Source organism: Nyctereutes procyonoides, unplaced genomic scaffold (genome assembly GCF_905146905.1).
Source record: "Nyctereutes procyonoides isolate TBG_1078 unplaced genomic scaffold, NYPRO_anot_genome, whole genome shotgun sequence".
In the NCBI taxonomy this organism is placed as follows: Eukaryota; Metazoa; Chordata; class Mammalia; order Carnivora; family Canidae; genus Nyctereutes; species Nyctereutes procyonoides.
Window position 1 is genome coordinate 32,280,053 of NW_026575131.1, and position 26,285 is coordinate 32,306,337.

The following is a 26,285-nucleotide window of genomic DNA, read 5'->3' on the forward strand; positions in this document are numbered from 1 at the left end:
CCGCGCAGCGCGCACCGCAGCAGCCGCCCGCTCCCGGGAAGCTGATTGGCCCCGGCCCCAGAAACAGCGGTGGCACCGCCCCACGCGCCACCTAGGCCCCGCCCCTCGGCCCCTCACCCGGCAGGGGTGGGCGGGGCACGCAGGCGCCGCGCGCTGCCATTGGCCTGAGCTGGCGCGGGAGGCGGAGCCTGAGGCGACTGCGGTCCTGCGGTGTTGTCATTCGGCGGCTGCTGGAGGACACGGTCAAGATGGCGGCAGTGTCTGGCCTGATGCGGAGACCCCTGGAACAGGTAGGCAGCGGCATGCGTGCCTCCGCGTGATCTCTGCCCGCCTTGCGCCCCCTCTCAGCGTCCTCTCTCTCTCTTTTCGCCAGGTGTCGGGGTTGCTGAGGAGGCGCTTCCACCGGACGGCGCCGGCGGCGCTGCAGGTAGGTGGCCTGGGCGCTAGCCCGAATCCCGGGAGGGACGCGCCTGCGCCGTGGGGACAGGGACGGCACGGGCCCTGCGGTCCACGGGTTCCCACATCCTGCGTGGGACTCCGAGCGCCTCTGTTGCGACCCAGCGCTGGACACACCAGCAAGTCGCCCCAGCCAGGCTCACTGGAATCTGTGGGCGATCTGAGGAAACTAGACCTCGCGCTTCCTCCCTCAACCCCTCCATTTACATTTTTTAAGCAAAACATACATAACCAGATTTACCATTTTAAAGTGTATATTCAGCGGCAGTACTTCCGTTTACTATGTTGTGAGACCATGACCACCATCGGTCTTCAGAACTTTATCACCATCACACACGGAAACTCTCCACCCCTTAAACACGAACTTCCCATTTCCCTCTTGCTCCCGGTAACCTCTTTGGCACTTTCTGTGCCTTTGAATTTATCTATTCTAGGTGTGTCCTGGAAATGGAATCCTGCAGTGTTTGTCCTTTTATATCCGGTTTATTTCACTTAACATATGTTTTCAAGGTTCATTCATGTTGTAGTGTGTGTCAGAATTTCATTTCTTTGTTTAAGGTTGAATAATACTCCATCTTATGCATATATCACATCTTGTTCCTCCATTCTGTCTGATGGGTGTTTTCACCTTTGGGATTTGTGAATAATGCTGCTAAGAACACTGGTGTGCAAGTATCTGAGTCCCTGCTTTTATTTCTTTGATCATCTCTAGAAGTGGAATTGGATCATATGGTAGTTCTGTGTTCAACTTGAGGAATTTCCTACCCCGCGCCCCCTCCTTTTTTTCTTTTTTCTTTTTTTTTAACTAGACTCTCAATCTGTCTAGGAAAAAACTTGTAGATTCTGAAGGTAGTGTTTGGAAGTTCCCAGTACCCAGTGAGTGCTCAAAACATAGTTTTACTTAGGCTTTCTTAACAGTTTACTGTCCCATACTACACTGAGTGTGGAACTAAAACAACCGAATATAATTTCTACTTAGGAAACTTGAGCTGGTCTGGCCAGCAAACAGCTTTTGTTAAGTTTAGGTGCACATTAAGGAAAGCATTCAGTAAATTTTTCATTTACAAATTCAGCCGAAGACTGTGTATGAAAATGTTACTTTTAGAATTCTTTGAATTTTTTTTTTTTTTTTTTAGAGATTTATTTGAGAGAGAGAGAGAAGGGGCACAAGCAGGGGGCAGAGATAGAGGGAAAGGGAGAAGCCGACTCCCTGCTGACCCTGCTGAGCAGAGAGCCCACTGCAGGGCTCAATCCCAGGATCCCGGGATCATGTCCTGAGCTGAATGCAGATGCTTAACCAACTGAGCCACCCAGGTGCCCTCCCCTCACCTTTTATTTTTTTTTAAGATTTTATTTATTTATTTGAGGGGGGGGATTCTTTGAACTTTTAAAGAGAAGCCTGTCCTAGCGATAGTTTTCATACCGTATGCTGTAGGCAGCCTAGTAATTATAAAAGGAGAGAATCTCAGTAGTATCTGAAATAATCCTGTAGCTTATTGGCTGTTTTCCCCATACCTGTGACAGGTGACAGTTCGTGAGGCTATAAACCAAGGTATGGATGAAGAGCTGGAAAGAGATGAGAAGGTATTTCTGCTTGGGGAAGAAGTTGCCCAGTATGATGGTGCATATAAGGTAACCCAAGATATGTGAAAGGGATATAAATTGAGGTGGCTGTTTGCCCCCATATACACTTAAAAGTAATGAGATCATTGTGTAATTTTAGGTTAGTCGAGGCCTGTGGAAGAAATATGGCGATAAGAGAATCATAGATACTCCCATATCTGAGGTGAGCCTTCCATCAGGACGCAGACTTTTCAGGGGCATGTTAAAGTGTACACTGTTCTGATTTTTATGGATTTTCACTTGTGTTTGTGTTTTACTTCTAGATGGGCTTTGCTGGAATTGCCGTGGGTGCAGCTATGGTGTGTAATCCTCTTTGTGAATCTCATCTAAAGAGATTTTTTTTAATGATTAAAAAAAATTTTTTTGTATTTTTTTATTGGAGTTTGATTTGCCAACATATAGTATAACACCCAGTGCTCATCCCGTCAAGTGCCCCCCTCAGTGCCCATCACCCAGTCACCCCGTCCCCCCACCCACCTGCCCACCTCCCTTTCCACCACCCCTTGCTGGTTTCCCAGAGTTAGGAGTCTCTCATGTTCTGTCACCCTCTCTGATACTTCCCACTCATTTTCACTCCTTTCCCCTTTAATCCTAAAGAGATTTCTTTTAACATGACCTTTTAAAAACATTGAAGTTTGGAGTGGTTGCCACTTTTTATTGCTTTTTAGTTTTTCTAAGATCTTTGTTTTTGATTTGACAGGCTGGGTTGAGGCCCATCTGTGAATTTATGACCTTCAATTTCTCTATGCAAGCCATTGACCAAGTTATAAATTCAGCTGCCAAGACCTACTACATGTCGGGGGGCCTTCAGCCTGTGCCTATAGTCTTCAGGGGGCCCAATGGTGCCTCAGCAGGCGTGGCTGCCCAACACTCACAGTGCTTTGCTGCCTGGTATGGGCACTGCCCAGGCTTAAAGGTGGTCAGCCCCTGGAATTCAGAGGATGCAAAAGGACTTATTAAATCAGCCATTCGGGATAATAATCCAGGTCAGTAGAGTGAGCCTTGGGTCTCTTTTGAACATTGAGGAACTAAGTTGAAATCTTTGCCTGGAAGGAAGGAAGGGTTCTAGTTAGGCTTAGTCATATAAAATGTTATGATTTACAAATACAGCAAAGACCATTAAAAAGGTGTTGTTTTTGCTTTTCTAACTATACGGGGCCTCTTAGGTACCTACAACACTGGTTTAACTACAATAGATAAAATTAGGACTGACCAGACTATAGAAGCCAGTACCTAAACCATCCTCTCACGGCTACTGGACACAATAGATAGGAGGCTTCCTAATCTGCACAGTGAAACTTTGCACAAAATGAATGATAGTTATGTATATACATTTGGTCATGTAGTTAGTTCTGTTAAATATTTGTATTTTGTAGTGGTGGTGCTAGAGAACGAACTGATGTATGGAGTTCCTTTTGAATTTCCCTCCGAAGCTCAGTCAAAAGATTTTCTGATTCCCATTGGAAAAGCCAAAATAGAAAGGCAAGGTAAGGGATCCCTGGGTGGCGCAGCGGTTTGGCGCCTGCCTTTGGCCCAGGGCGCGATCCTGGAGACCCGGGATCGAGTCCCACGTCGGGCTCCCGGTGCATGAAGCCTGCTTCTCCCTCTGTCTGTGTCTCTGCCTCTCTCTCTCTCTATCATAAATAAATAAATAAAAATAAATAAATAAATAAATAAATAATAAATAAATAAATAAATAAAAGAAAGGCAAGGTAAGAGCACTTAGTACATGCTAAAGTATTTGTAATCTAGGTCCTATATTTATGTTTGTCAAATTCTTTTTTTTTTTTTTTTTTTTTAAGAAGTGTGGGAAGGCCAGAGGGAGAGAGAATCTTAAGCAACCTCCACGCCCAGCAGGGAGCCCAACCCGGGCTCATTCTTAACAATCTTCATGACCCGAGCTGAAATCAAGTCAGACACTTAAGTAAGCCACCCAGGCACCCTGGTCGAACGATTCATTCTTGAAGTTCCTGTCCTTTACTTTGGTTAGGAAATTATCAAGTTAAGAAATCCATCATGTTGGGGATCCCTGGGTGGCTCAGTGGTTTAGCGCCTGCCTTTGGCCCAGGGCGCGGTCCTGGAGTCCCGGGATCGAGTCCCGCGTCGGGCTCCCGGCAGGGAGCCTGCTTCTCCCTCCTCCTGTGTCTCTGCCTCTCTCTCTCTCTCTCTCTCTCTCTCTCTCTACTCTATGCCTATCATAAATAAATAAATAAATCTTAAGAAAAAAAAAAAGAAAAGAAATCCATCATGTTGAGCCACCTGGGTGGCTCAGTTGCTTAAGTGTCCAGCTGTTGGTTTGGCTCAGGTTATGATCTCAAGGTCCTGGGATCAAGCCCCATGTCAGGCTCTGCACTCAGCATGGAGGGTGCTGAAAATGATCTCCCTCTCTCTCTCTCCTCTCCCTGTGCTCCTCACATGCTCCTGCTCTCGCACACATGTGCTCTCTCCTCCTCTCTCAAATAAAATCTTGAGAAAAAAAGAAATGAAGAAATGTGTTACACTTTGCTCATAAACTTTTGTGCTTTCCTGATTCTCAGTCCAGTAGATTCGTATTTCGTTTTTAGGAAGGCTATCACATTCCTCACCTCACTGGAACAGAGTTGAATTTTATAAATGAACAAGAGCCACAATGGCTGTGGAGCAGTACAACATCTTTAGTTTCAACCTGGTCTCTGACCTGTGACCACTCTGTTTCAGGGACACACATAACCGTAGTTGCTCATTCAAGACCTGTGGGCCACTGCTTAGAAGCTGCAACAGTGCTATCCAAAGAGGGTATTGAATGTGAGGTATGTAGACATTCACTTCTTAAAGAATCAGAAAGTTTCCTTTTAAATTTAAGACCCAGAAATAGGAGTTTGAATTCTGTAACAGGTTAACTAAGTGTAAAATCTTGCTTTGTCACTCACTTTTGCTTAAAGCTGGGAACCTTCTTGCTTTTCAAATACCTATTTTTAGAATAGTAGTTACTTTCTCAAGCCGGGATCCAGCCTTGGAGCTAGAGGTTGGGACACAGGGAATCTTAGAAATCAGTGTCTAACCTTTTCATGTCCAGGACCTACCACTTGCTAGTTAAACTTGGGCAAGATCTGTCCTCTGAATCTCAGCCGCATCAGCTGGAAACTGAGAATACCTTTACTGTCCCATTAGGGTGGTTGTTACACTCAGTGTACCACCTGGCACACAGTGACCAGTCAGTTGTTAGTTGTTTTGATGAGAAGGAAGTTAAAGCCCAGGAGGTTAAGTGAATTCTTAACCACTTGTGAAAGATTTTTGTTTTAATTACCATTTCCCATTTTACATTTTGTTCTTGAATAAGCAGATTTGATTTTCCTAGACTCTTGAGATTAATAGGAAACAAAACAGGGCATGGTATTATGGAGGTGAGACTATACTTGTGGTGCAGTGGCTCTATAAAGCATATCTGTATTATCTGTTTAGGTGATAAATATGCGAACCATCAGACCAATGGACATTGAAACAATAGAAGCCAGTGTCATGAAGACCAATCATCTCATAACTGTGGAAGGAGGCTGGCCACAGTTTGGAGTAGGAGCTGAAATTTGTGCCAGGATTATGGAAGGTATTTCAGAGAACCTGGTTCTAGAATACTCAAGCTGTAATAAACAGTGTATACCGGGACACTATAGAGAGCAAAAGCTAGGGGTGGCCAAAAGTCTTAACTTTTCAATTTCACCTTGGCATTTTTCCTTTGGGTAAATTTTTTTTTAAAAAAGCCAGAAACAATCCCCATAATTAGTATATTCCTTCAGGTTTTCTCTCCTTGGAGAGCCATACCTCCTGTGGGAAGGTGGTGGTGTTCAGTGACTTTTTTTTGCTTCTCTCAGTTGAGCCGCCTTCTCTCCTAGGCCCTGCATTCAATTTCCTGGATGCTCCTGCAGTTCGTGTCACTGGTGCTGACGTCCCTATGCCTTATGCAAAGATTCTAGAAGACAACTCTGTACCTCAGGTTAAAGACATCATATTTGCAATAAAGAAAACATTAAATATCTAGTTTGGACTTGAATTTCAAGTCATTGGGATTTACTTAAAATACTTGCTGACAGTTCACCTGAATTGTACTGTAAGACCTTATGATTCATAAAGCTATCTCTAAAGCAACAACACAGATGTTTTTGTACTTGGAAGAAGTTTAAATGTGCTTGTATGTGGAAAAATTCTCCTCTCCTGCCCTAGACTCCATGGGGGGGGGGGGGTCTGTTACAGTTATGTTCTTTGAATAAGGCTAACTTAAAATTTTACCCTCTCCCAAGGACAAGGTCTGAACATGGCAGAGTTCTGCAGAAAGACATATCCAAAAATGACAACTTATATGTAAAGATAAAAGCTATTATCTACATTTGCTGTTTGATTGTTTTGATAAGGAATAAAAGAATTCCTAACTATGACTAATTGTATTTTTATATTCTTGAGGTAATAAATCTGGGGTGGGTGGAGGTCTTAAAATTCTGCTAAGAATTTCTATTAAGAAATGAGCGATGCTGGGCAGCCCCGGTGGCACAGCGGTTTAGCGCCACCTGCAGCCCGGGGCGTGATCCTGGAGACCCGGGATCGAGTCCCACATCAGGCTTCGTGCATGGAGCCCGCTTTTCCCTCTGCCTGTGTCTCTGCCTGTCTCTCTCTCTCTCTCTCTCTCTGAATGAATAAATAAATCTTTAAAAAAAAGAAAAAGAGATTAGTGATGCTAAATCACCTGAACTGCCATCACATTTATAACTAACTTGTCCACAGACTCTTCAAATGCCCAATTGTAATAGGGTTCCCTCAAAATTAAATGAAAATTCGTATCAGGTATTTTTCCCACTGCTGAAAAAGAGACATGCTGCCATATGCTGCCCTCTTTAGAAGTTGAGACAGAAAAGATAGATTTAAATTAGTTACAGAAGTATATGAGGGGTGTCTAATTTAAATGGCAAGACAGGATTGTTAGCTTTTAGTAATTAAGACGGAAAATATGACACAAAAGAGACATAGGATAGTTGGGAAGGAAACCAGAAATATTGTGTGGATCTATTCTTTGTTTATAAGAATTCCCACTTAAAATGCCTAGCACCAAGCTACAGACAACATACTTTCTTGACATGGTTTATTTTAATAAAAAATACAGCTGAACATTTATCACAGATTAAATGAAACTATACACAATGACATTCTCTCTGCATAGTAACCAACACTGATGTGTGTACTTGAATTTTTAAATGGATTATTTATAATCCTTTAAAGTGCAATTTATTTAAGGGTTTAAGCAAATCATAGGATAAAGGATCTAATAAATGAGTAACATTAAAAAGATGATATATTTGGATAAACCTTTCAAAAAATCAGAATTGATTTCTATGGATGCCAAATTTACTTGTGTGGTAATAATAACCCCCCATAAACCACAAACTTGACTTTATTGCTGAGGATGAAGATCCTCTAATCAGCAAGAGCTTTTTCTGATATTAACATTTCCTGTCTGTCCAATACACTCTAACTAAAAGGAACTATGAGTCTAGAGTGGTTGCTTTCGCAGCCCTGAGTTCTATAACCACAATGGTATTCTTGTTAGAACCTAGAGAGGTTCCAGGCTTGACTTGCCCCTGACTATCTGAATGGAAAAGGAAGAACTCAGTTGCTTCTCTCACTCCACGACATAACTATGCTTTGGACTACAGTGTTAATAATGTCGAAGACAAAATAAGGTAGCAAAAATGGGAGTTACCTAAGAAATAACCAGAAAATGCTTTATAGAGAAATGAGAGGAACATTTCTGGGAGCTGTCTGACATAAAAGGAGGGATTGCAACACAAAGGTCATTCACTGCTCTGAATATGGTCATTGGTTTTTTTGTCCGTTTCCTTCAATTGGTGAAAAGGTTGACTCCGATATGCTGCTGCCCCCAAAAGATGCCCATTAGAAGATGAATAAGACTCCTTTAAAATGGTAATAAAGGAGCAAAATAAGTATTTCTTAAGGCAGAAATGCCAGCCTGACTTCATTCTACTTGAATATTTCCCTTTTGAGAAGCCTCTTATATGAGCATCTGAAAACAGTATGTGACTGTACTGGCTCAGCAATTATTCATCCGGAAAAAGAGTACGTTAGGGGTTGGAGGTGGGAGGAAAAAACAAAGAACTTTTCCCTCCAAGTGTAAACACGAAGCTTTAGCCGATCTTAGGAGCACTATGATCACAGGTTTCGGCTTTCCTCAAAGTTCCCTTTTGGAAATTCTGGATGGAGCTGAGTAAGGCCCCTCGGCTCACACCATTCACAGCCTGGGGCGGGAGCTGTGTAGGCGCCTCTGTGCTCGCAGGAAGCAAGGGAGCTGCTGGTGGTGGAGGCGGAGGCGGAGGTGGAGGAGGTGGAGGTAATGCGGACATCCCTAGGTTTGGGAGAAAGGGGACAGTCAGATTCATCTCTCCAAACACCCTGCACACATGTTACTGCCCAGTCCTGGATGGAACACGCTTTGATGAGACTGCAAATATTTTCCCACAGAGGGACCAAGAAAACCTGGTCCTGTTATGTTTTTTTAAAATGCTGAACAAGAAAGCTAGAAGCATCAAAGAGGAATTAATTTCCCCAGATAATAGTCAACTAAGACTGAATATCAAAGATTACATGAAACTATACATAGTGACATTCTCTCCGTTCTCCGTGTAGATGAGGCTCTAACTCCATTTCCAAATTTTAGCGATGATCCCAAAGTTCCATCAGCTGTTTTAGGCAGGTCCAGGGCACCTACTGAGCTAGCAAGTAAAAATAGACATTTGTATGCAGAGTTGGGCTACCTGAATATCAATTACTGATAAAGGATGAACATTTCTTTAGCTGCTCCAACATACACAACATTTGAAGGACGTGATTTAATAGAAAATGACAAACCACTCAGAATTCTCGGCAAGGAACCAGTGCCTGCTAGGTTAAGGGTTCCCCAAGGGCCTGTGTCTCCAATCATCATTTTCTATTAGGCTGCATTAAAGAAATATAATAGGCTAATAACTATTAACAGTGCAAAGCAAGGGGCAGAAGGCTCTTTTCCCTGGCAATGGTATTCTCAGGGATGAGTCTTCATCAGCACCTTCTTTCCACTGCGGCCTAAACCAGGAACAGAATCGAACGGTAATAACCCTACATCTTTGCTGAAGCATCAGGAGAGACTCTACCCTGGTGGGTGAGGAGAAGGAATCTGGACACGTATCTAAAACTTAGCTTCCAGGCACATGAACACTTGGCAGTTGACATTTATAGTTCTGAATAGACGAATTATTCTCCTAGGACAAGATAAAAACTGAGTACAGCAAAAGACCTGCTTTAAAGAACTTGCTAGTGCCACAGAGTTAGCTGCCCCATTTCCTGTGAGCCTTGCAGCACTCGGTGACTCCCCTGTTTCAAGCCTTGCCCTTGGTCCATCCCAGGGCTACCCTAGAGAGACACTCTGTTAGGTGTTCTTCCCCTCCAACCTGCTACTGAGCTGTGGTGGTAACAAGTAGGCATACCATTACCACTTGAGTTTATAGGGACGAGTGGTTCAGGATCACCCATAAAATACTTCGCTAAGAGATCCTTTTTACCAAGTGTGCGACATAACGGTTCAGTCTTGTATTTCATAGAAAACCACTTACCTTCGTTACATCTTTTACTAAAACCGAAGGCAGCTGAAATTAAAGAATCACACAGATACACACATTCATGCTCTGCAATCTCAGAATTCTCAAAAAATGAAAATATAATATGAATAAACGTTAAATACAAATGAACAAAATGTAATTCTCACTGGTTCTATACAGTAACAACAAATGAATGATGTTCTGTTATGTTCTCTGCCAGGGTGTCTCCTGGAAAAATGTTCCCAGCTTCATGTTACAAGGTTACAAAGATAAAAAAGACTTTAAACCCATAATAACTGCTGAGGTGAGAAGAACAGGGAGGATAAGTGTGCTAGAAGCATTCCTCTGAGGGAGTTTTTGGAGAGTGGCCTGTGAAATCCCGGTGGGGGTGGGGGTGTGTCTCTGAAGGCTCTTGGGACCTAATAGCAGCACCAAGAGTGCCCTCGAGGAGCCAGCAGGCTCCGATACCCCACCACACAGGGCCCACTGTGTTCCAGAATGGGCTCCAGAATTTCTGCCTGTCAGCTCACAATTGTGCTTTGACCCTGGAGAAGAGTCACTGCAGGTAACAAGATAGAAGACAAGCTCTGGGCTGCAACAGCACTTGCACACTACTAAAGGCAAAGAGTGACCTGTCCAGGGACCTGTCACCCTTCCAGCCCAGGATTCTGGAAGGCTAGGGGTGGGTCTCAGCAACTGGACCTGGATTTCGGCTGCCTCTTGGCACAGAACAAATCTGCTTGGTCTTCGCAAGGAGCCAACCCTCGACTTTGGCTTCATTATCAGCCACTCAAAATTAAAAGTGCAAATTGACTATCTCAGAGTTTGGAGTTGGGGGTGGTGTTCAGTACATGGATCTTAAGTTTCCAAGTAAAGGCTGAGATTGTTAGGACTTTAAATGAATCTCTTTGAATATGTAGGTAGTGTAAATAAACACACGGTCCCAAGCATCACAGAGTAACTTGTGCTTATAAAGCAAATGAGATGTCGAGGTTGTACAAAAGGAGAGGCTGCTCATTCAAGGGTAAGGAGCAAGGTCACCCTGACATCTGCTCAGAGGGCCAGACCAGACCCAGAGGGCCTAACTGTCCCACAAGGCCCACTCTTCCTCACTGGGCCTGCGACAACTAAGGCAGATCTTGATGTATAATCAGGGTAAGGCCAGATCTCATCTTGCCAGCTCAGAACACTCTAGAAGAGGGAAGGAGGTCCCCGAGTTAGAAGGTCAGTAATGGACGAAGTAAGAACACAGACCCAAGGATTCAGCCTCTGATGACAGGCCCCACCAGGGTTTTTTTGGCATTTTCTTTTTACTTCCTCTATAGTCCACAAGATTCCTTTAAAGGTTCATTGGGGCTTAAGCTACAACACATTCTACCAGTTGCAATATTGATATGGGTCAAATTCAGAGCTGGCTATTTGGTCTGAGGTGGACCTGGGAAAAGCCGCCTAATGCCTGAGTGCCACTGACTTGTCCCCCACCAAGTACCCAATAGTCCTTATCCGCAGGCCACAGACAAGACCAGGCAGATTCCATGTTACATCAGTTGCTAACTAACTAGAATTTAAGTAAAAATTTGAAGGGGAAAAAAAAGCTTGGTTGTCAACTGAATTCACCCATCTTTGAAAAATATTGGCCTGCAAACCCAAGATGAGGGCTGCTCCCAAATAGTTCTCTTCCATCGTAACTACTCTTATAGACAAAAATCCCAAAAGCCAACTACTTTTATCCTCCCCAGAATCCCATCCACCAAACTAGTGAGAACCTGGTAATCCAGTAGAGGCCCTGGAACAGACCACAGACTGTTCCAGAAGAACATAGGTTAGATCTAGGGTGGAATACTTGGCCAGAAACATCTTCACCAGCCTCGGAGAAAGGATGTCTGGGGGGAGGTCCCCTCTCTCTGGGGCCAGTTTTAGCAGTGGGCAATCTATGGGTCTCTGTAGATCACGAGTTCCTTTGTGGTCCACGAATAGAAGTGGGGAGACCACGTGGCCATGAGACTAAGACCAGAGCTGCTAGCCACCCTCAGAGGGAACAGAGTACAGTGACCCCTGGAAGCAGACAGCCCTCCCAGCTCTTGGCAATTGCCTTGGTATTTTGCCTCAGATGGATGAGGAGGCTGCCCTCATGTCCAAACTCAAGAGTTATTAGGGATGCTTAAAAGAGAGCTGTTTTTCCCTGCTGTCAGTTATAAAATGTCAGTGAGTTGTCTTCCTGTAACTAAGAACTGAGATGTCAATCGGCTAACACTCTTTCCCTTCATCAGAGTAATAGCAAACCAATATTTTTGCTCCATCAAGACTCTGAGATCCTACTTTCCCAAATTAAAACATAACAAAATACCATGCAGTTGATATGCAGGTTTTAGAGTTGTATTTTAAAACTATAATCAGAGTGAAAATGAGGATTTTGAAGGTCACGGTGAAAATGAAATGAATGTAAATGAAGTCACTTGAGTGTTTTTAAAGATGCTGTATTTCATTTAAATGTTCAAATAAGGAAATCCTCCCAAATCTGCTTTCCCATTTGTTCATCACTTCAGTGATCTAGATGCACTGGGTCCCATTTCACAGCCAGAAACAGAGCATCTTTAAAGTTAGAGAAATCAGTATAGCTTACTTTACCGAAAATTCACGTTCAAAATGGTGCATGCTCTACTGAAAACAGCAAAGAAAGAAAGAGAGAGAGAGGGGACACAAGTCATTATTCAGATTTTAGTGTCATTTAATCAAATAGTAAGAGACAGCAAAATATTAGTCTGAATCACATGCTGATTATTCTCACTAACAAACTAGGATACACTTCACTGCAAAATGCCACTGCTTTGTCAGCACATATGTGACCCTTCTAGAATTCGGCAAATGTGCTAACACAGGAACCAAAGAGTCAATATGCTGATAGAGTTGTCAGGGAGTCACTTTCCTCTTCATACTTTTCTGTTTTGTTTTGTTTTGTTTCAGAGCCACTTAGGTGCTATTTTTTTATTTGTTTATAAGCACAACACTCACTTCAAAAGACCTGGGAAAGTTTTTAAAACCCCCCTGAGAAGTGGAATGGGTACTAGAAGCATAATTAGTTCTATAGCTTAATAAAAACAGTCAAGAAGGGAGAAAAATTAGAACTCACCACTTTTTCCCAATTGAGTCTTCTATAGTCTAAAATGGAGATCTGTCTTTTTAAAGTTGGGAAAAGCAAGAGCACAGGGTAGGTCTAAGGGGTAGCTCCTGGGCAGGGGCAAGCAGCCCCTCTTTGACGGCCACTGGGATCTACAGGCTGAGTTGGGGAGTGAGTGACATTGCTTATTTATGGCTATAAAACCATTAAAATGAAAATAAGCAGAGCAAACACTTCTTATCTTCCCTTTAACTGACTGGATTCTAAGTTAAATGTGAAGGATAACGCTTCTCCAGACAATGCATCCCAGAGTTCCTGATGAACCAACGTGCCCTACTGCCCAGAGGAAAACCGTTTCATCTGGGGAGGGGCCAAGACATGAGGCTCAGGAGGGGCCAGGCAGGATGACCACTCCCTTGGGACAGATCTGGGAGGATATTGTGGACATTGCCCTGTACCACCTTCACCCACAGGAGCCCAAGGCTCAAGGAAGGAGCTTACAGCCCTGGGCTTGGAAATGGGGAAGGAAGGCTATAAGAAGGCAGCAGAGCACAGCCAACACACTCTTCAGAGAAGCAGAGCAAGAAGACTTGTTCATCCCAAAGATGGCAATCACTTTGTGTATGTGTAGTTTTTAAGAAAAAGAAGCAATTCTTATGGCCAGAGACAAAGATTTTGAGCCTAGAATGGGTTTCAGACATTTGACCTGGCTAGACAAATTCTAAACATTCTGAACAAATCACTCTCTTTTTCATGCTGTATTTATTCTTAACCATCCTTCCTATTATTCAAGTTTTCAGTTACTCTGTGCCCACAAGGCTGTTTTCCCTCCTCCAGCTCTCCAGACATGGAACTTCCCTCTCTCTCCACTCATTCTTACACATTGAGTTTTCTATCAGTTGCTAGTTCTCTCTCCAAAATTACTGCTTTAAATTATAAGCTGTAAGCAAAAGGGCTAGAATTCTCTTGCAGGGCATTCATAGCTTATACGTGATAGCACTTTACTGCTTAAAAAGCTTTTTGTGCACATTACCTAATAAAGACCAGGAATTCTTCAAAGAATGGAAATTACTTGTCCAAGGTCACAGGTACAAAGTGGTAGAGCTGGGACCCATGCCCAGGGTTTTCCAATTCTACTTTCAGAGTTCTTTTCACACACTGAGCAATATTTAACAGCCTACACTCTGCAATGCACCCCGAAAGAACAGGCACTCAATCAAAATTGGTGGGGTAAATGAGCAAAGACAGAACCAAGTTCTGAGTCCTGGCTCTAGCATCCTTTAACCTCACTAGAGCCTCCATTTCTTTGTCTTTAAAATAGAACTATAGTAGAAACTACTTTCATTGGATGGGAAGGTATTTATGACAATTAAATAAAATGACTTTAAATCACATAGAACAGTGCCGGGCATAAGTACCCAAAATACATTAGATATGATTACTAAAACCAACAATAATTTAGGGTCTCCTCTTACTTAGCTTTCTCCAAATACCCTTTTGCAAACCTGTTTTAAAAAGAACCCCCCCACACACACACAAAATAGCAAGGCAACAGGATTGTGTGCTCTCTCAAAACAGAGTGCAAGAGCATATTTGTGTTTGTATAAATTGGGACCTTCTAAACCGCTCAGTTCTAGGAATACAGATTATAAACATGAGTTGGTGATATTTACCATGAAATAAGTCAGGATAAAGAATTTTAAAGCTCTTGAAAGAGTGACTTTCCAGAGGTAGGAAGCATAACCTTTAGCAGAAAAGAAAGGAGTGTTCTCACTGAAAATATAAGGATTGCAGCAATGGGGTTTTAGAGAATTCCACTTCTCCCAGTGGAATCACCAGCAGACTTAGGGAAATGATATTTCTCCCGTCAATCTGGTAAGGACTTCAAGAAGAGGCTCCACGGCAGGGAGGTGCAATAAGAAATGGGAGAGGCCCCAGCCCTTACACAATTGCTGGAAAGAGCTCATGAGGGTGAGACCCCTTCGCTTAGAAACATCTGTCACTTCTGCCCCATACTAGAAGTAACGGAGCCTAAGACCACCACCGTCCGCTATCACGAATGTGCTTAAAGCAGACACTTTCGAGAAGGCAGACAATGCAGCCAAACTAAACTTGCCTAAATTGATCTGTTGCTGAGCAAACAGGATTCCCGGTGGATTTACAGTATGCTTGATTAGAAGGGACTGTGAGATGGTCTCTCTCCCTTTAATTCAGATCTTTTTGCCTTCTACAACAGAGGGAGTAACCAACACCCAGACATGCAGAGTGACTTATCCACGGTCTCCCTATAAGGAACAGGGTACCGAGGGCTTACTGTATGCCAGGTGCTATTCTAACCCCATACATATGGAATGCGCTGGATCCTCATAATACCTCCCCTAGGCAGGCACTATTATTATCCTCACTGGCAAATGGGAACCTAAGCAACATGGGGGCCAACAATCTTGTCCAGGGTCCCAGAACTAGCAAGCGTTCATCCTCAAATTTAGGTTCGCCAGCCCAAGGTATAGTTCCCAAGGGCTCCCAGACTGAGTTATGTTTGAGATGCTACCTTGAGCAGGAATTCTTTTTTCAATACTAGTCCTTGAAAGTGAAGATTTTTCCTTCCTTCTTGAGAAAACTGCATTTCATCATAAAGCTAGAAGACACTTATTCTTGGTTCCCAGATAAGCATGCCTTTTTTTTTTTAAAGATAAACTTGATCTAGAAATAAAGACAAATTGGAATAGATGTGTTTCTAGCAACAAGATGGGGAGTGTGCAGAGAGGCAGTGAGAAAGATGAGCCCAGGGAGAAGCCTGTCCTCCTGTCCTAGAAGGAGAGGCCAGTCTAACCAGAGGCTGACCACCAGAAGATGCCACCCTGAGGCTAGGAATCTGCTCTCACCCAGGAGAGGTCTTGAAGGCAGAGCAAGCCCAAGCAATCTAGCAACAAGGATTCACCAAGCAACAACCAGTAGCATGAAGCTGCTCCTAATTCATGGCTCCCTCATGCCTTGGAAGAACAGAAACTGATGGACCAGTTTTTCAGGTAGAGATTCTCTATTGGAGGTAGGGAAATGCTAGGAGAGAAGATATTACCCCAAGGAAAGTATTTGCTTTATTATGTCTATCACTATGGAGCTCTTGAGAGGCACTGGAAATGACTCCACATGAGTTAGGGCCCTGCCTGTCTATTCCATCCTATAACCCAGGACCACCTACAGTGCCCAGCACATTGCAGGCTCTCACTAAACGCACCTTAAGTAACTGAATGAATAAATTTACTGTTTAGGGCCTGAAATGCTGGGTTGACTGGCAAAGGCTAGTTGTCATTTTTAAGAGATGCATTACAGTTAAGTGCCCAGCAGAGGTCAGAGTACAGTCTGGGCTGAGATACTAATTTCATCAAGAAATTGTTTGGAGGAGATAAGGGAAAGGAGCCAATATTTGCTGGGAACCTACCACCTCTACCGGGCTTTGTGCTTGGGGCCTCACATGTTTTCCCTCTCAATCCTTACAATTCCCTTTCAGAATAGGTACCATCAAATTCACAGTAATGTTCCCTGCTGCTCCACTCACCTCAACATTTTTGTAACATTGATCTAATTACAAAAGATTCCCTTTTCTCTTCTCTCATTCTAAAAACTTCATCTCACACAAACTTGCTACAGTATGAGATAGCTCCCATTCAAACACAAGTAAATCAGAGGATTCATGAACAAATCCAAATAGATTAAGAATTGCCCAAGGCATTTAAAAATGAGAACTGGCAATTAACTTCCCAGGACCACATCCAATGCACACAGTAGGTGCTCCATATGACTAAAAAGATACCCTGTATATTAAAGAAGGGTTTATGGATTCTCACTAATTTGTTCTCTCAATTTCCTTCAAACAAAGTGGTATGAAGTTAATATCCTTTCTTCCAGAAAATGGCTGAACATGATAATCTGGGCAGTGGAGCTCCAGAAATTTCTGACCAACCTATATAAGTCACCTCTACATAAGCCAGAGAAGATTTTCTTTTTTAAGACAGAGAGGATTATATTCTCTCTTGAACAATATTTGGGGTCTTTCTTGTAAAATCTGCTGACAAAGTCAGCCAGAGAAAAGAATATCATTCCCATGAGCCAGGTACTTTGCTCCTCAAAATGGGTCCTGGCCCAGAACACCCGGTAGTAACCATTCTCAGTCAGCAAGAGGAGACAGCACCAGCCAGAAGTAAGCTGTCCAAACTATTCCTTTTGTACTTTGTCATTTTCTTAGCAAGGTCAGTTAGAAGACATGAGAGCAGATGGGTAATGTCTTGATAGCTCCTGGGTATTGCCTTAAGCCTTGATGAATATGGAATTGTCAACTCATAAATCAACCTCAGGCAATGACCCTCCCTTCAGACAGCTGCAGCAACTCTTCCAAGCACAGCTGACAAGCTCTGAAAGGCAGAACCAGCTCTTTTGACGTCCAGAACATCTGGTTTCTTTAAGAAGTGAAAAGAAATACTGGTCTCCCCATGTGTTTTTATGAGGCTTGCAAAATGGTCAGAAAAGAGATACTAGTTCAAAAAGGAAAGAGGGAAAGAGCATTATGAGACTATCTCAAAGAATCAGAGATTATTTTTATAAACATTCCCTAGGATAAATTCTTTCTACATTTTTTTCAAACAGAATTCATAGTAATCTGATTTAACTCATAAAGACAAAAACCAAGGCAAGCCACAGAAAAACATTCTGATGAGTAAATGCATTACAGAGCACAGTTATCAGGAAATCAGAAGCCGGTGGCCAGGTCACTCCCACACCTGGGCATTTCACCAGTTCTGCTCCATGACAAAACAGACATTGTGGCTGGGCTCCCTGAGGAGAGAGCTCTGGAAGGACAGGCACCTGGGCAGCAGAGCAACTGTGTTGTTCAGCTCAGCATGTATCAAGGCAGGAGCTGATCTGAGGAGCCCTGTGTGAGGCTTTTCAGCAAGAAAGAGGCTTTCTTTCAGAAAGAAAGAGGGTGGCTCCTGCCTCTGAAACCAACTATTCCATTCCCCATAAAGTCTGAGTTTGTTAATCTAGACCCTCCGCTCTCTCAGCGTGCACACCCATGGTTTAACTGGAGAAGGGCCAGTACTGCCTGAGCCCTGCAATACTCGGGCCTGGGCAGGAAGAGAAGGGGCCCCACTCCTCCTCCTGCTGGGTGAGAGGAAGGCAGCAGGTACTCTGTCTCCCTCACTCACCTGCTGTAGATGGTGGAGTCGGTGATGACGGGGATGTGAGAGGTGAGCTGGCCCCAGATCCTGCTAAAAGAAAACACAGAGAAACCCTCCTGGGGACCAAAGACAGACATTTGGAATCTGGCCTGAGCAGGGACCCACCGCTGTTGTCTAAGAATGAGTGAGTGGGCCCTGTGGTAAAAGGTAAGGAGGGATGAAGAAGTCAGAGACTGAGCCCAGTGATCACAGGCTTCCACTGCAGTGCAGGGTATGCTTCCTCTGCAGGCCACTAAGGGCTCCCTGCCACCCACTGCTCCCCACACCCTCCCTGTTTCGAAACCAACCCTGAGCTGTCGATGGTGTCTGCAGTTGGCTATGGCACCTCTTCCTGACCCAGCCTCTGTCCCTGCGTGATGAATGACAAATGACAGTGGCCACCGTACAGAGGACAGAGAGGGTCAGAGCAGTCCAGTGGAGGCCTCTCCAAAGGAAGTGAGAACTCCCCCCACAGTGTCCACCTAGCAATGCACTCAGCAAAAGTTCCATTTTATCAGCAGCTACGTTCAATGAGATAAGGGTCAGTCTGTGCAGTTTGTGGATCTCCCAGGCCTCTTCTTAGATGAAATCCAGTAAATACCCTTCTTGTCCTTAAAACAATGTCCATACTCCCATATTCTCAAGTTCTCAGCATCTCCCATTGCTCAGAAGTCCCCAGAGAATACTCTCCTGGCCTGACAGGAAAGTGGCCCAATGAGCAGATAGAGGTTCCTACATAAGCCCTTTTGTAGCAACCAAAAGCCCCTCTGTGCCACAGAGGTCCAAAGAAGGGCTGACCAGAGCTCCAGGGAGGGCTGCTGTCATGCCCCCGAGAAGCCTCCAACCAGCACCTCACCCACCACCCACGGGACAGGTTGGACACGGCATGGACACTGAGTGTCAGGAGAAGCTTCCGAATTAAACCACACCTCCCTCAAGCAGGGTAGCTTTTCACAAGTTGCAATGGTCTTTCACCTCCCTCTAACCTTAGGAGAGGAGTTTTCCTGAAAGTTGAGATAAAACCCAACCCAGCCTGTCTTCCCACTGCTATGCAGAGCTAACCTAGATTTTTAAAGTGGAGAAAACTGAACTTGTGAGCCCAGTGGGGTTGGAGATGATCTGTACATTTACACCAACTGCTACTTGGCTTTCCTGAGCTCCTTGAGGGTGTGGCGGGGTCTCTGCGTCCTTGGAATCTCATATGGCTGCATGTGGCCCAGAGCCCTGCAGGCAGGCAGGGCCTCGGGGAGGCGGGAACACCCTGCTAGGCTTTCTCTGCTTTATAAAGAATTAGCCACTGGACAGAGTATCTGTCAGACATGCTGGTTGGAGACATGAGTCTGAGTCTAATGATGACAATGACTGGCCATGTCCATTGCATCAACTGAGGAGAAAAGAGACCTCCAACTCTGGAATTACTGCTGGCCACAGCAGCCGCTAACCCTGAGGAGCCGGCCAGAGTCCTCACTGGAGGCTTCAGGGTCTGGGGCCTCCCGGCCTCCCTTTACTTCTGTGGATGAAGTCTACAGACAGTGGTGTCAGCACATTCTCCCCTCCTGGAGTCCATGATCTTCCCTCACAGTCCCTCTTCCAACAGCCCCACCTGCACTGCCAGCGATCTCTGGCTGCGGCTGGTCCAGCCTTGGCGTCCTGTGTGCCCAGGCTAGGCGTCTCCTCACTGACCTGAGAAGGGCAAAGCTGTGAACACCCTCAATGTCCTCCCCTCCTTCCACAACTAAATGCCTCTGCCTCTTTACCCAGCTCTCCTGGCTCCTGCCTTCAAGAGGGGATGGGTGGGCTTCCTCCATGGTAAGACCCACAGCTGGGCTCCTGAGGCCAATCTCTTGTCCTTCTGGCCTCCTGGTCACTCTCTTCAGCTTCTCCCTCTCTGCAGAGCCCTTCTCCTGCCTGAAAGTACATGCAGCTATCCCTCAACCTAACAAAAACCTCCCCTTTCCTTGGCCCTCCAGGCTAAGCCAAAGCTGCCTGGAGTCGGGTGAAGTCTCCCCTTCTTTATGTGGAACTCTACCTCACAGATTCATAAGGTGGGAGAACTGGAAGTCCCCAAAGGATCATGCCATCTGGCTCTGATTTCTGAAGATGGACATATTAAGGTCCAAAGCCAGCAGGGCTGGGCGAGGGGAAGCAAGGAGTGGCAGCAAGGACTGCCAACTCAGAACGATGCTCTCTGTACCACCCTAGCCCTTCTGGAATAACACTCTCTGCCACCCCAACAGACACTGTTGAGTGCTCCCCTTAACTCACACACGAGGGCACTTCCTCCTACCCCATGGGCACTGGAGTAGAGTGCAGGATTCAGGGTCGTTTCTGTTCGAGTAGGTTCTACTGACAAACAGGCAGCCTCATGTTGTAAGCTGGACTGGTTTTGCATCCATGCCTAATGCTCATCTTTAGTTGATCAAGTCTCACCATCAGTGCACAGGTTGTTACCCCATAACCTCTGAGGATCTTCCAGTGCCAGAGTCCTGTGAGCCCGTGAATGTTGTCATGATTCATTACTAGGGGAGGGTTCTTTTGTTCCCACACTGCCCAGTCTCTGGCCACCAGAAGCCAAAAACTCTTGACTCCTAGTCCTGACCCTTGAGCCCGGGGCCCCACTACAATCTAGAATCAGTTACCTGAATTATTGGAGTTGCTGTATTTTGCTGAATGCTCTTCACTGTTTTCAACAGCAGATCGTTTTGACTTCTTTAAAAATAAAAGAGAGATGGGGAACAATACAGAATAAACACACTAAAGCTGAGAGTTAGAATACAAATATTTTCCAGGCACACAGTTAAACTAGCTATGTACGAGGTCATATCTGGCCTCATAACTTCATACAGTTAAGAAGCCACAAGCCATAACCAAAGGGGGGAAGAAAACCAAGAATGCTGAGTTTACTATCTCAGGCCAGTCATTCTCCCCAATTACATCAGGCTGTCATCAACCCAGCAAGCCAGGAAACTATATGGTCCATTTCTCTGCTGGTACTATGTGGCTCTTTTTAAAAGCTGCAAACCAAGTCATCTGGAAATCGTTTTAACTTTCAAGGAGATACAGCACAAAATCTTGTCATTAGCTAGACGTGCGCTATTCACCTACAACTTTCTTCATATGTAGTCAAGAATTCACAAAGAGAATATGGAGATACCAGGCTTACCTTTCGAGCTAAAATCTTTCTCTTTTTCCTTTCTTCTTCAGATCCATGATGAGACTGAGCTCTTGTTAATCTTCGATGCTGGTGAATCTATACAAGAACACAATTCACCACAAACGTAAGTGTATCCCTACATTAATTTCATTAATTCATTAATTAATTCATTAATTTCATCTCTAGCATGTTTTGCCAAATCATATTATCCTGGATGAAAATTCTGTCCTTGCTCAGCCTGCCTGCCTCCAAGCTTGGGTCTGGATGTCTGGGATAAGAGGATGCCAGAAGATGAAGACTTTTCTCATTTCCCCCTGCCCTTCTTTCTTTGAGAGAAGACAAGTGTGGCTCCCAGTACCTTTAGAGCAAGGGCCATATGTACCCTACCACTGCCCCCACCATAAAGGATGACCCCGTGTTATGCATGTGTTTGCTTCCCCCACAGGGCTGAGTGCCTGAGGACAGCACTGTGAAGTAATCAGCTATCTCGCAGCATTGAGAATGGAGCCTGGATCAGGGCAAGGATGAAATAAATGTTTATAGGATGAACAACCAGTCAAAAGTAAGTCACTATGAATACCATAGCAAAGGATGCAACTGCTAAAAGATCAAAAGGCAAGGAGCTACTAGCAACTTACCTGTTTCTGTTCTTCAATTAGTCTTTTTTCTATACATTCTTTGGCAATTCTCAATGCCTCTTTTAACTTTGTGGGGATCTGAAAGAAGAGAAAATACATAATCCACTGAGTAAAATGGCTAGAGATTCTCTTAAGTCCTGGTTTTAATAAAGAGCAGTTGGTTATTATGAAGGAGAGCATCTGGAATAAAATCAGTTATAAGATATCCACTTGAATACTATCCTGGACACTTCTGGCATCCCCAACATGCTCACTTCATTATCATTTTTAGTAATCAATATATAAAACACATAAATAAACATGATATATGTTTCAAGTAATTCAAGTAGTACTCAAGGGATCCCAAAATGCCAAAACAATCTTGAAAAAGAAAATAAAATTTGGAGGCATCACCTTCTTGATTTCAAAATATATTACAAAACTACAATAACCAAAATAATGTTATACTGGCATAAAGCCAGACAGACCAACAGAACAGAATAGAGAGCCTAGAAATAAACTCTCATGTATATGGTGAAATGATATATGACTAGGGTGTCAAAAAGTACATAACAGAAAAAAAAGACAGTGTCTTCAATAGATGGTGCTGGGAAAATTGAATATCTACATGTGAAAAAATGAAACTGGACCATCACCTTATACCATATGCAAAAATAACTCAAAAAATTGGACTGAAGACCTAAAACTGTAAAACTCCTAGAACAAAACAGAAGCTTTATGGTATTGGATTTGATAGTGATTTTGGATAAGATGCCAAAGCAAAGGCAAGAAAAGCAAAAACAGATTGAACATTTTAGAAATTTCTGCATATCATCAAAGGAAATAATCAACAGAGTAAAAAGGAACCCACAGAATGGGAGAAAATAACTAGAAATCATGTATTTAATAAGGGGCTAAAAGCCAAAATATATAAAGAACTCTTACAACTCAACGAAAGAAAGATAAGTAACCTGATGGAAAAATGAATTTGTCACAAAAAGATTATACCAGAATAAAGCTGAAAAAAACAATCTAAGAGGGAAAAAATGAGCAAAGTACCTGAAGAGACATTTCTCTAAAGATTTACAAATGGCGGTACGCCTGGGTGGCTCAGTGGTTGCATCTGCCTTTGGCTCAGGGTGTGATCCCGGAGTCCCGGGATCGAGTCCCATACTGGGCTTCCTGCATGGAGCCTGCTTCTCCCTCTGCCTACATCTCTGCCTCTCTCTCTCTGTGTGTCTCTCATGAATAAATAAATAAAATCTTAAAAAAAAAAGATTTACAAATGGCCAACAAGTCTATGAAAAGATTAATCAAGATCTCTCATCATTAGGGACACTTGGGTGGCTCAGCAGTTAAGCATCTGACTGGCTCAGGTCATGATCCTGGAGTCCCGGGATCAAGTCCCACATCGAGCTCCCTCCCATGGAGCCTGCTTCTCCCTCTGCCTATGTCTCTGCCTCTCTCTCTCTCTCTCTGTCTCTCATGAATAAATAAAATTAAAAATCTTCCCAAAAAAATATGTCTCATCATTAGAGGAATGTCAACCAAAACTATGCTGAGATATCACCTCACACGCATTAGGATGGCCACTGTTGAAAAAGCAGGAAGTAACAAGTGTTGGCAAGGATGTGGAGAAAGTGAAACCTATAGGCACTGATGGTGGGAACGTAAAATGGTACAGCTGCTATGGAAGAGAACAGGAAGTTCCTCAAAAGACTAAAAGAAATACTATGATCCAGCTATCCCACTTCTGCATATGTATCCAAAAGAATCGAGAGCAGGGTCCTGAAGAGATACTTGCACATCCAAGTTCACTGCAGCATTATTCACAATAGTCAAGAGGTAAAAAAAAAAAAAAAAAAAAAAAAAAAAAAAAAAAAGCTCAAACATCCACCAACAGAGAAATGGATAAAGAAAATGTGGTATATGCATACTAGAATAGTATTCAGCTTGGGCAGCCCGGGTGGCTCAGCGGTTTATCATTCCCTTCAGCCCAGGGCGTGATCCTGGAGTCCTGGGTTCGAGTCCCACATTGGGTTCCCTGCATGGAGCCTGCTTCTCCCTCTGCCTCTCTCTGTCTCTCATGAATAAATAAATAAAATCTTAAAAAAAAAAAAGAATCGTATTTAGCCTTTAAAAAAAAAAGAAAATCGGGGATCCCTGGGTGGCGCAGCGGTTTGGCGCCTGCCTTTGGCCCAGGGCGCGATCCTGGAGACCCGGGATCGAATCCCACATCGGGCTCCCGGTGCATGGAGCCTGCTTCTCCCTCTGCCTGTGTCTCTGCCTCTCTCTCTCTCTCTCTCTCTCTCTCTCTCTCTCTGTGACTATCATAAATAAGAAAGAAAGAAAGAAAGAAAGAAAGAAAGAAAGAAAGAAAGAAAGAAAGAAAGAAAGAAAGAAAGAAAGAAAATCCCGGGGTGCTGGGTAGTTCAGTTGGTTAAGCATCTGCCTTTGGCTCAGGCTGTGATCTTGGGGTCCTGGGATCAAGTCCCACATTGGGCTCCCTGCTCTGCAGGGAGTCTGCTCCTCCCTCTCCCCCTGCCTCTTCCCCCAACTGATGCACTCTATCTCTGTCTCCCTCTTTATCAAATAAATAAAGAAAAGGGAAAAAAAAATCCTGTCACATGCTATAACACTGATGAACAGATAGGGCATTACACTGAGTGAATAAGCCAGTCACAAAAAAAACAAATGCTGTATGCTTCCACTTATATGAGATATCTGAAATAGTCAAAGTCATGGAAGCAGAAAGTAGAACTGTATTTGCCAAGGACTGGGGATGGGTTAATGGGGAGTTGTTTGATGGGGCTCGAATTTCAGTTAGCAAGATAAAAAATTCGAGGGATATGTGACATAACGAATGTGAATATAGTTAACACTACTGAAGTGTATACTTACTTAAAAGTGGTTAAGAGGTTAACTTTCCTATTTTTTATCATAATTAAAAGTAAAAATATATACAGCTTATTGGAACACACACACAAATTCAAGTAACCATAGTATTTTATAACTTGAGAGGAATCTTCTCTGTGAAAGATTTACTTTCTAAATTTCAAGCTTAAAGTTTTTTCTGCCAGAAAATCCCCCCTTTTTTTTGAGAGAGTGTGAGGGAGGTGGGTGAACAGAGGGAGAGACAGAATCTTAAGCAGGCTCCTTGCTCAGCATGAGCCCCAAGACTTGGGGCTCGATCTCACAACCCTGAGTTCATGACCTGAAATGAAATCAAGAAACCGATGCTTAAGCAACTGAGACACTGAGGCACCCCCTGCCATTAGATACTCTTAACAAGAGCCTGGTACCTATCTGGTATGCTTCTGAGTCTGTCATTTCTTTCTTTTTAAGATTTTATTTATTTATTCATGAGAGACACGGTGCGGGGGGGAGGCAGAGACACAGGCAGAGGGAGAAGCAGGCTCCACGCAGGGAGCCCGATATGGGGCTCGATCCCAGGACTCCAGGATCACGCCCTGAGCCGAAGGCAGATGCTCAACTGCTGAGCCACCCAGGTGTCCCCTGAGTCTGTTATTTCTTAATTTATTAGTTTCTCAAGCCACAGGATGCTCAAGCCTGGGAAAGAGATACCTGAATCATGTTGAACTTTCTGTCTCTGTCTCTATTATCCTTTTAAAAATTTAAATTTAGGGCAGGCTGGGTAACTCAGCAGTTTAGCGCTGCCTTCAGTTCAGGGCGTGATCCTGGAGCCCTGGGATCGAGTCCCACATTGGGCTCCCTGCATGGAGCCTGCTTCTCCCTCTACCTGTGTCTCTGCCTCTCTGTCTCTCCGTGTCTCTCATGAATAAATAAAATATTTTTTAAAAATTTTAAATTTAAAAACTGTCGAGTAGGTGGGGTGCCTGGATAGCTCAGTTGGTTAAGCAACTGCCTTCGGCTTAAGTCATGATCTCAGAGTCCTGGGGTTGAGCTCCACGTCAGGCTCTCTGCACAGTGTGGAACCTGCTTCCCCTCTGCCCCTTACCCTACTTGTGCACTCTCTCTATTAAATAAATAAAATCTTAAAAAAAAAACCAAACATCTAGGGGCACCTAGGTGGCTCAGTCAGTTAAGCATCTGCCTTTGGCTCAGGTCATGATCCCAGGGTCCTGGGATTGAGTCCCACATTGGGCTCCTGTGCCATGGGGAAGCCTGCTTCTCCCTCTGTCTCTGCCTCTCTTTCTCTCTCTCCCTGTCTCTCATGAATAAATAAATAAAATATTAAAAAGAAAAAACTAAAAACCTTTTGAGTAGGTAATATGGTTCAAAACCCAAAGATATGAAAGGGTACATACAGAGTACAAAGTCTGCCAACTAGTTCTCCTTCATGGAAGCAACCACTGTCACCAGTTTCTTGTACGTCTTTCCAGAAAAAGGTGCATACGCAAGAAATTAACCTTGGTTTTTAAAATCAAGTTGTCATTGTTACACAGACTCTCTGATTTGGAGAAAGAACAAGGTCTAATAATAATTCTTGGGCTGGACTTTCAGGGT

At 43.9% G+C, this 26,285-nt stretch overlaps 2 protein-coding genes across 13 annotated transcripts in view; one reads left to right on the forward strand and one right to left on the reverse strand.

The window, feature by feature from the left end:
- The first annotated feature begins 203 nt into the window (after positions 1-203).
- On the forward strand, positions 204-6,488 carry PDHB (pyruvate dehydrogenase E1 subunit beta). Its single transcript, XM_055344883.1, has 10 exons — positions 204-290; positions 374-427; positions 1,981-2,088; positions 2,180-2,242; positions 2,343-2,378; positions 2,780-3,065; positions 3,456-3,566; positions 4,777-4,868; positions 5,521-5,662; positions 5,949-6,488. The coding sequence occupies exons 1-10, from the start codon at positions 249-251 to the stop codon at positions 6,092-6,094; spliced, it is 1,080 nt and encodes a 359-aa protein (XP_055200858.1). The 5' UTR covers positions 204-248; the 3' UTR covers positions 6,095-6,488.
- A 683-nt stretch (positions 6,489-7,171) lies between these two features.
- Positions 7,172-26,285, reverse strand: part of PXK (PX domain containing serine/threonine kinase like) — a 79,824-nt gene continuing 60,710 nt past the window's right edge. For 2 of the 12 annotated variants that reach the window (XM_055343165.1, XM_055343163.1), the window contains 5 exons: positions 21,819-21,896; positions 21,190-21,276; positions 20,666-20,735; positions 18,015-18,074; positions 7,172-8,464 (listed from right to left, as the gene is read on the reverse strand). In XM_055343165.1, the coding sequence (XP_055199140.1) occupies positions 8,247-8,464; positions 18,015-18,074; positions 20,666-20,735; positions 21,190-21,276; positions 21,819-21,896 (513 nt within the window). In that variant the 3' untranslated portion in view covers positions 7,172-8,246. Of the gene's footprint in view, positions 12,354-18,014; positions 18,078-20,665; positions 20,736-21,189; positions 21,277-21,818; positions 21,897-26,285 lie in introns of all 12 variants that reach the window. The other 10 variants (XM_055343164.1, XM_055343162.1, XM_055343171.1 and 7 more) reach the window with 7 other exon arrangements.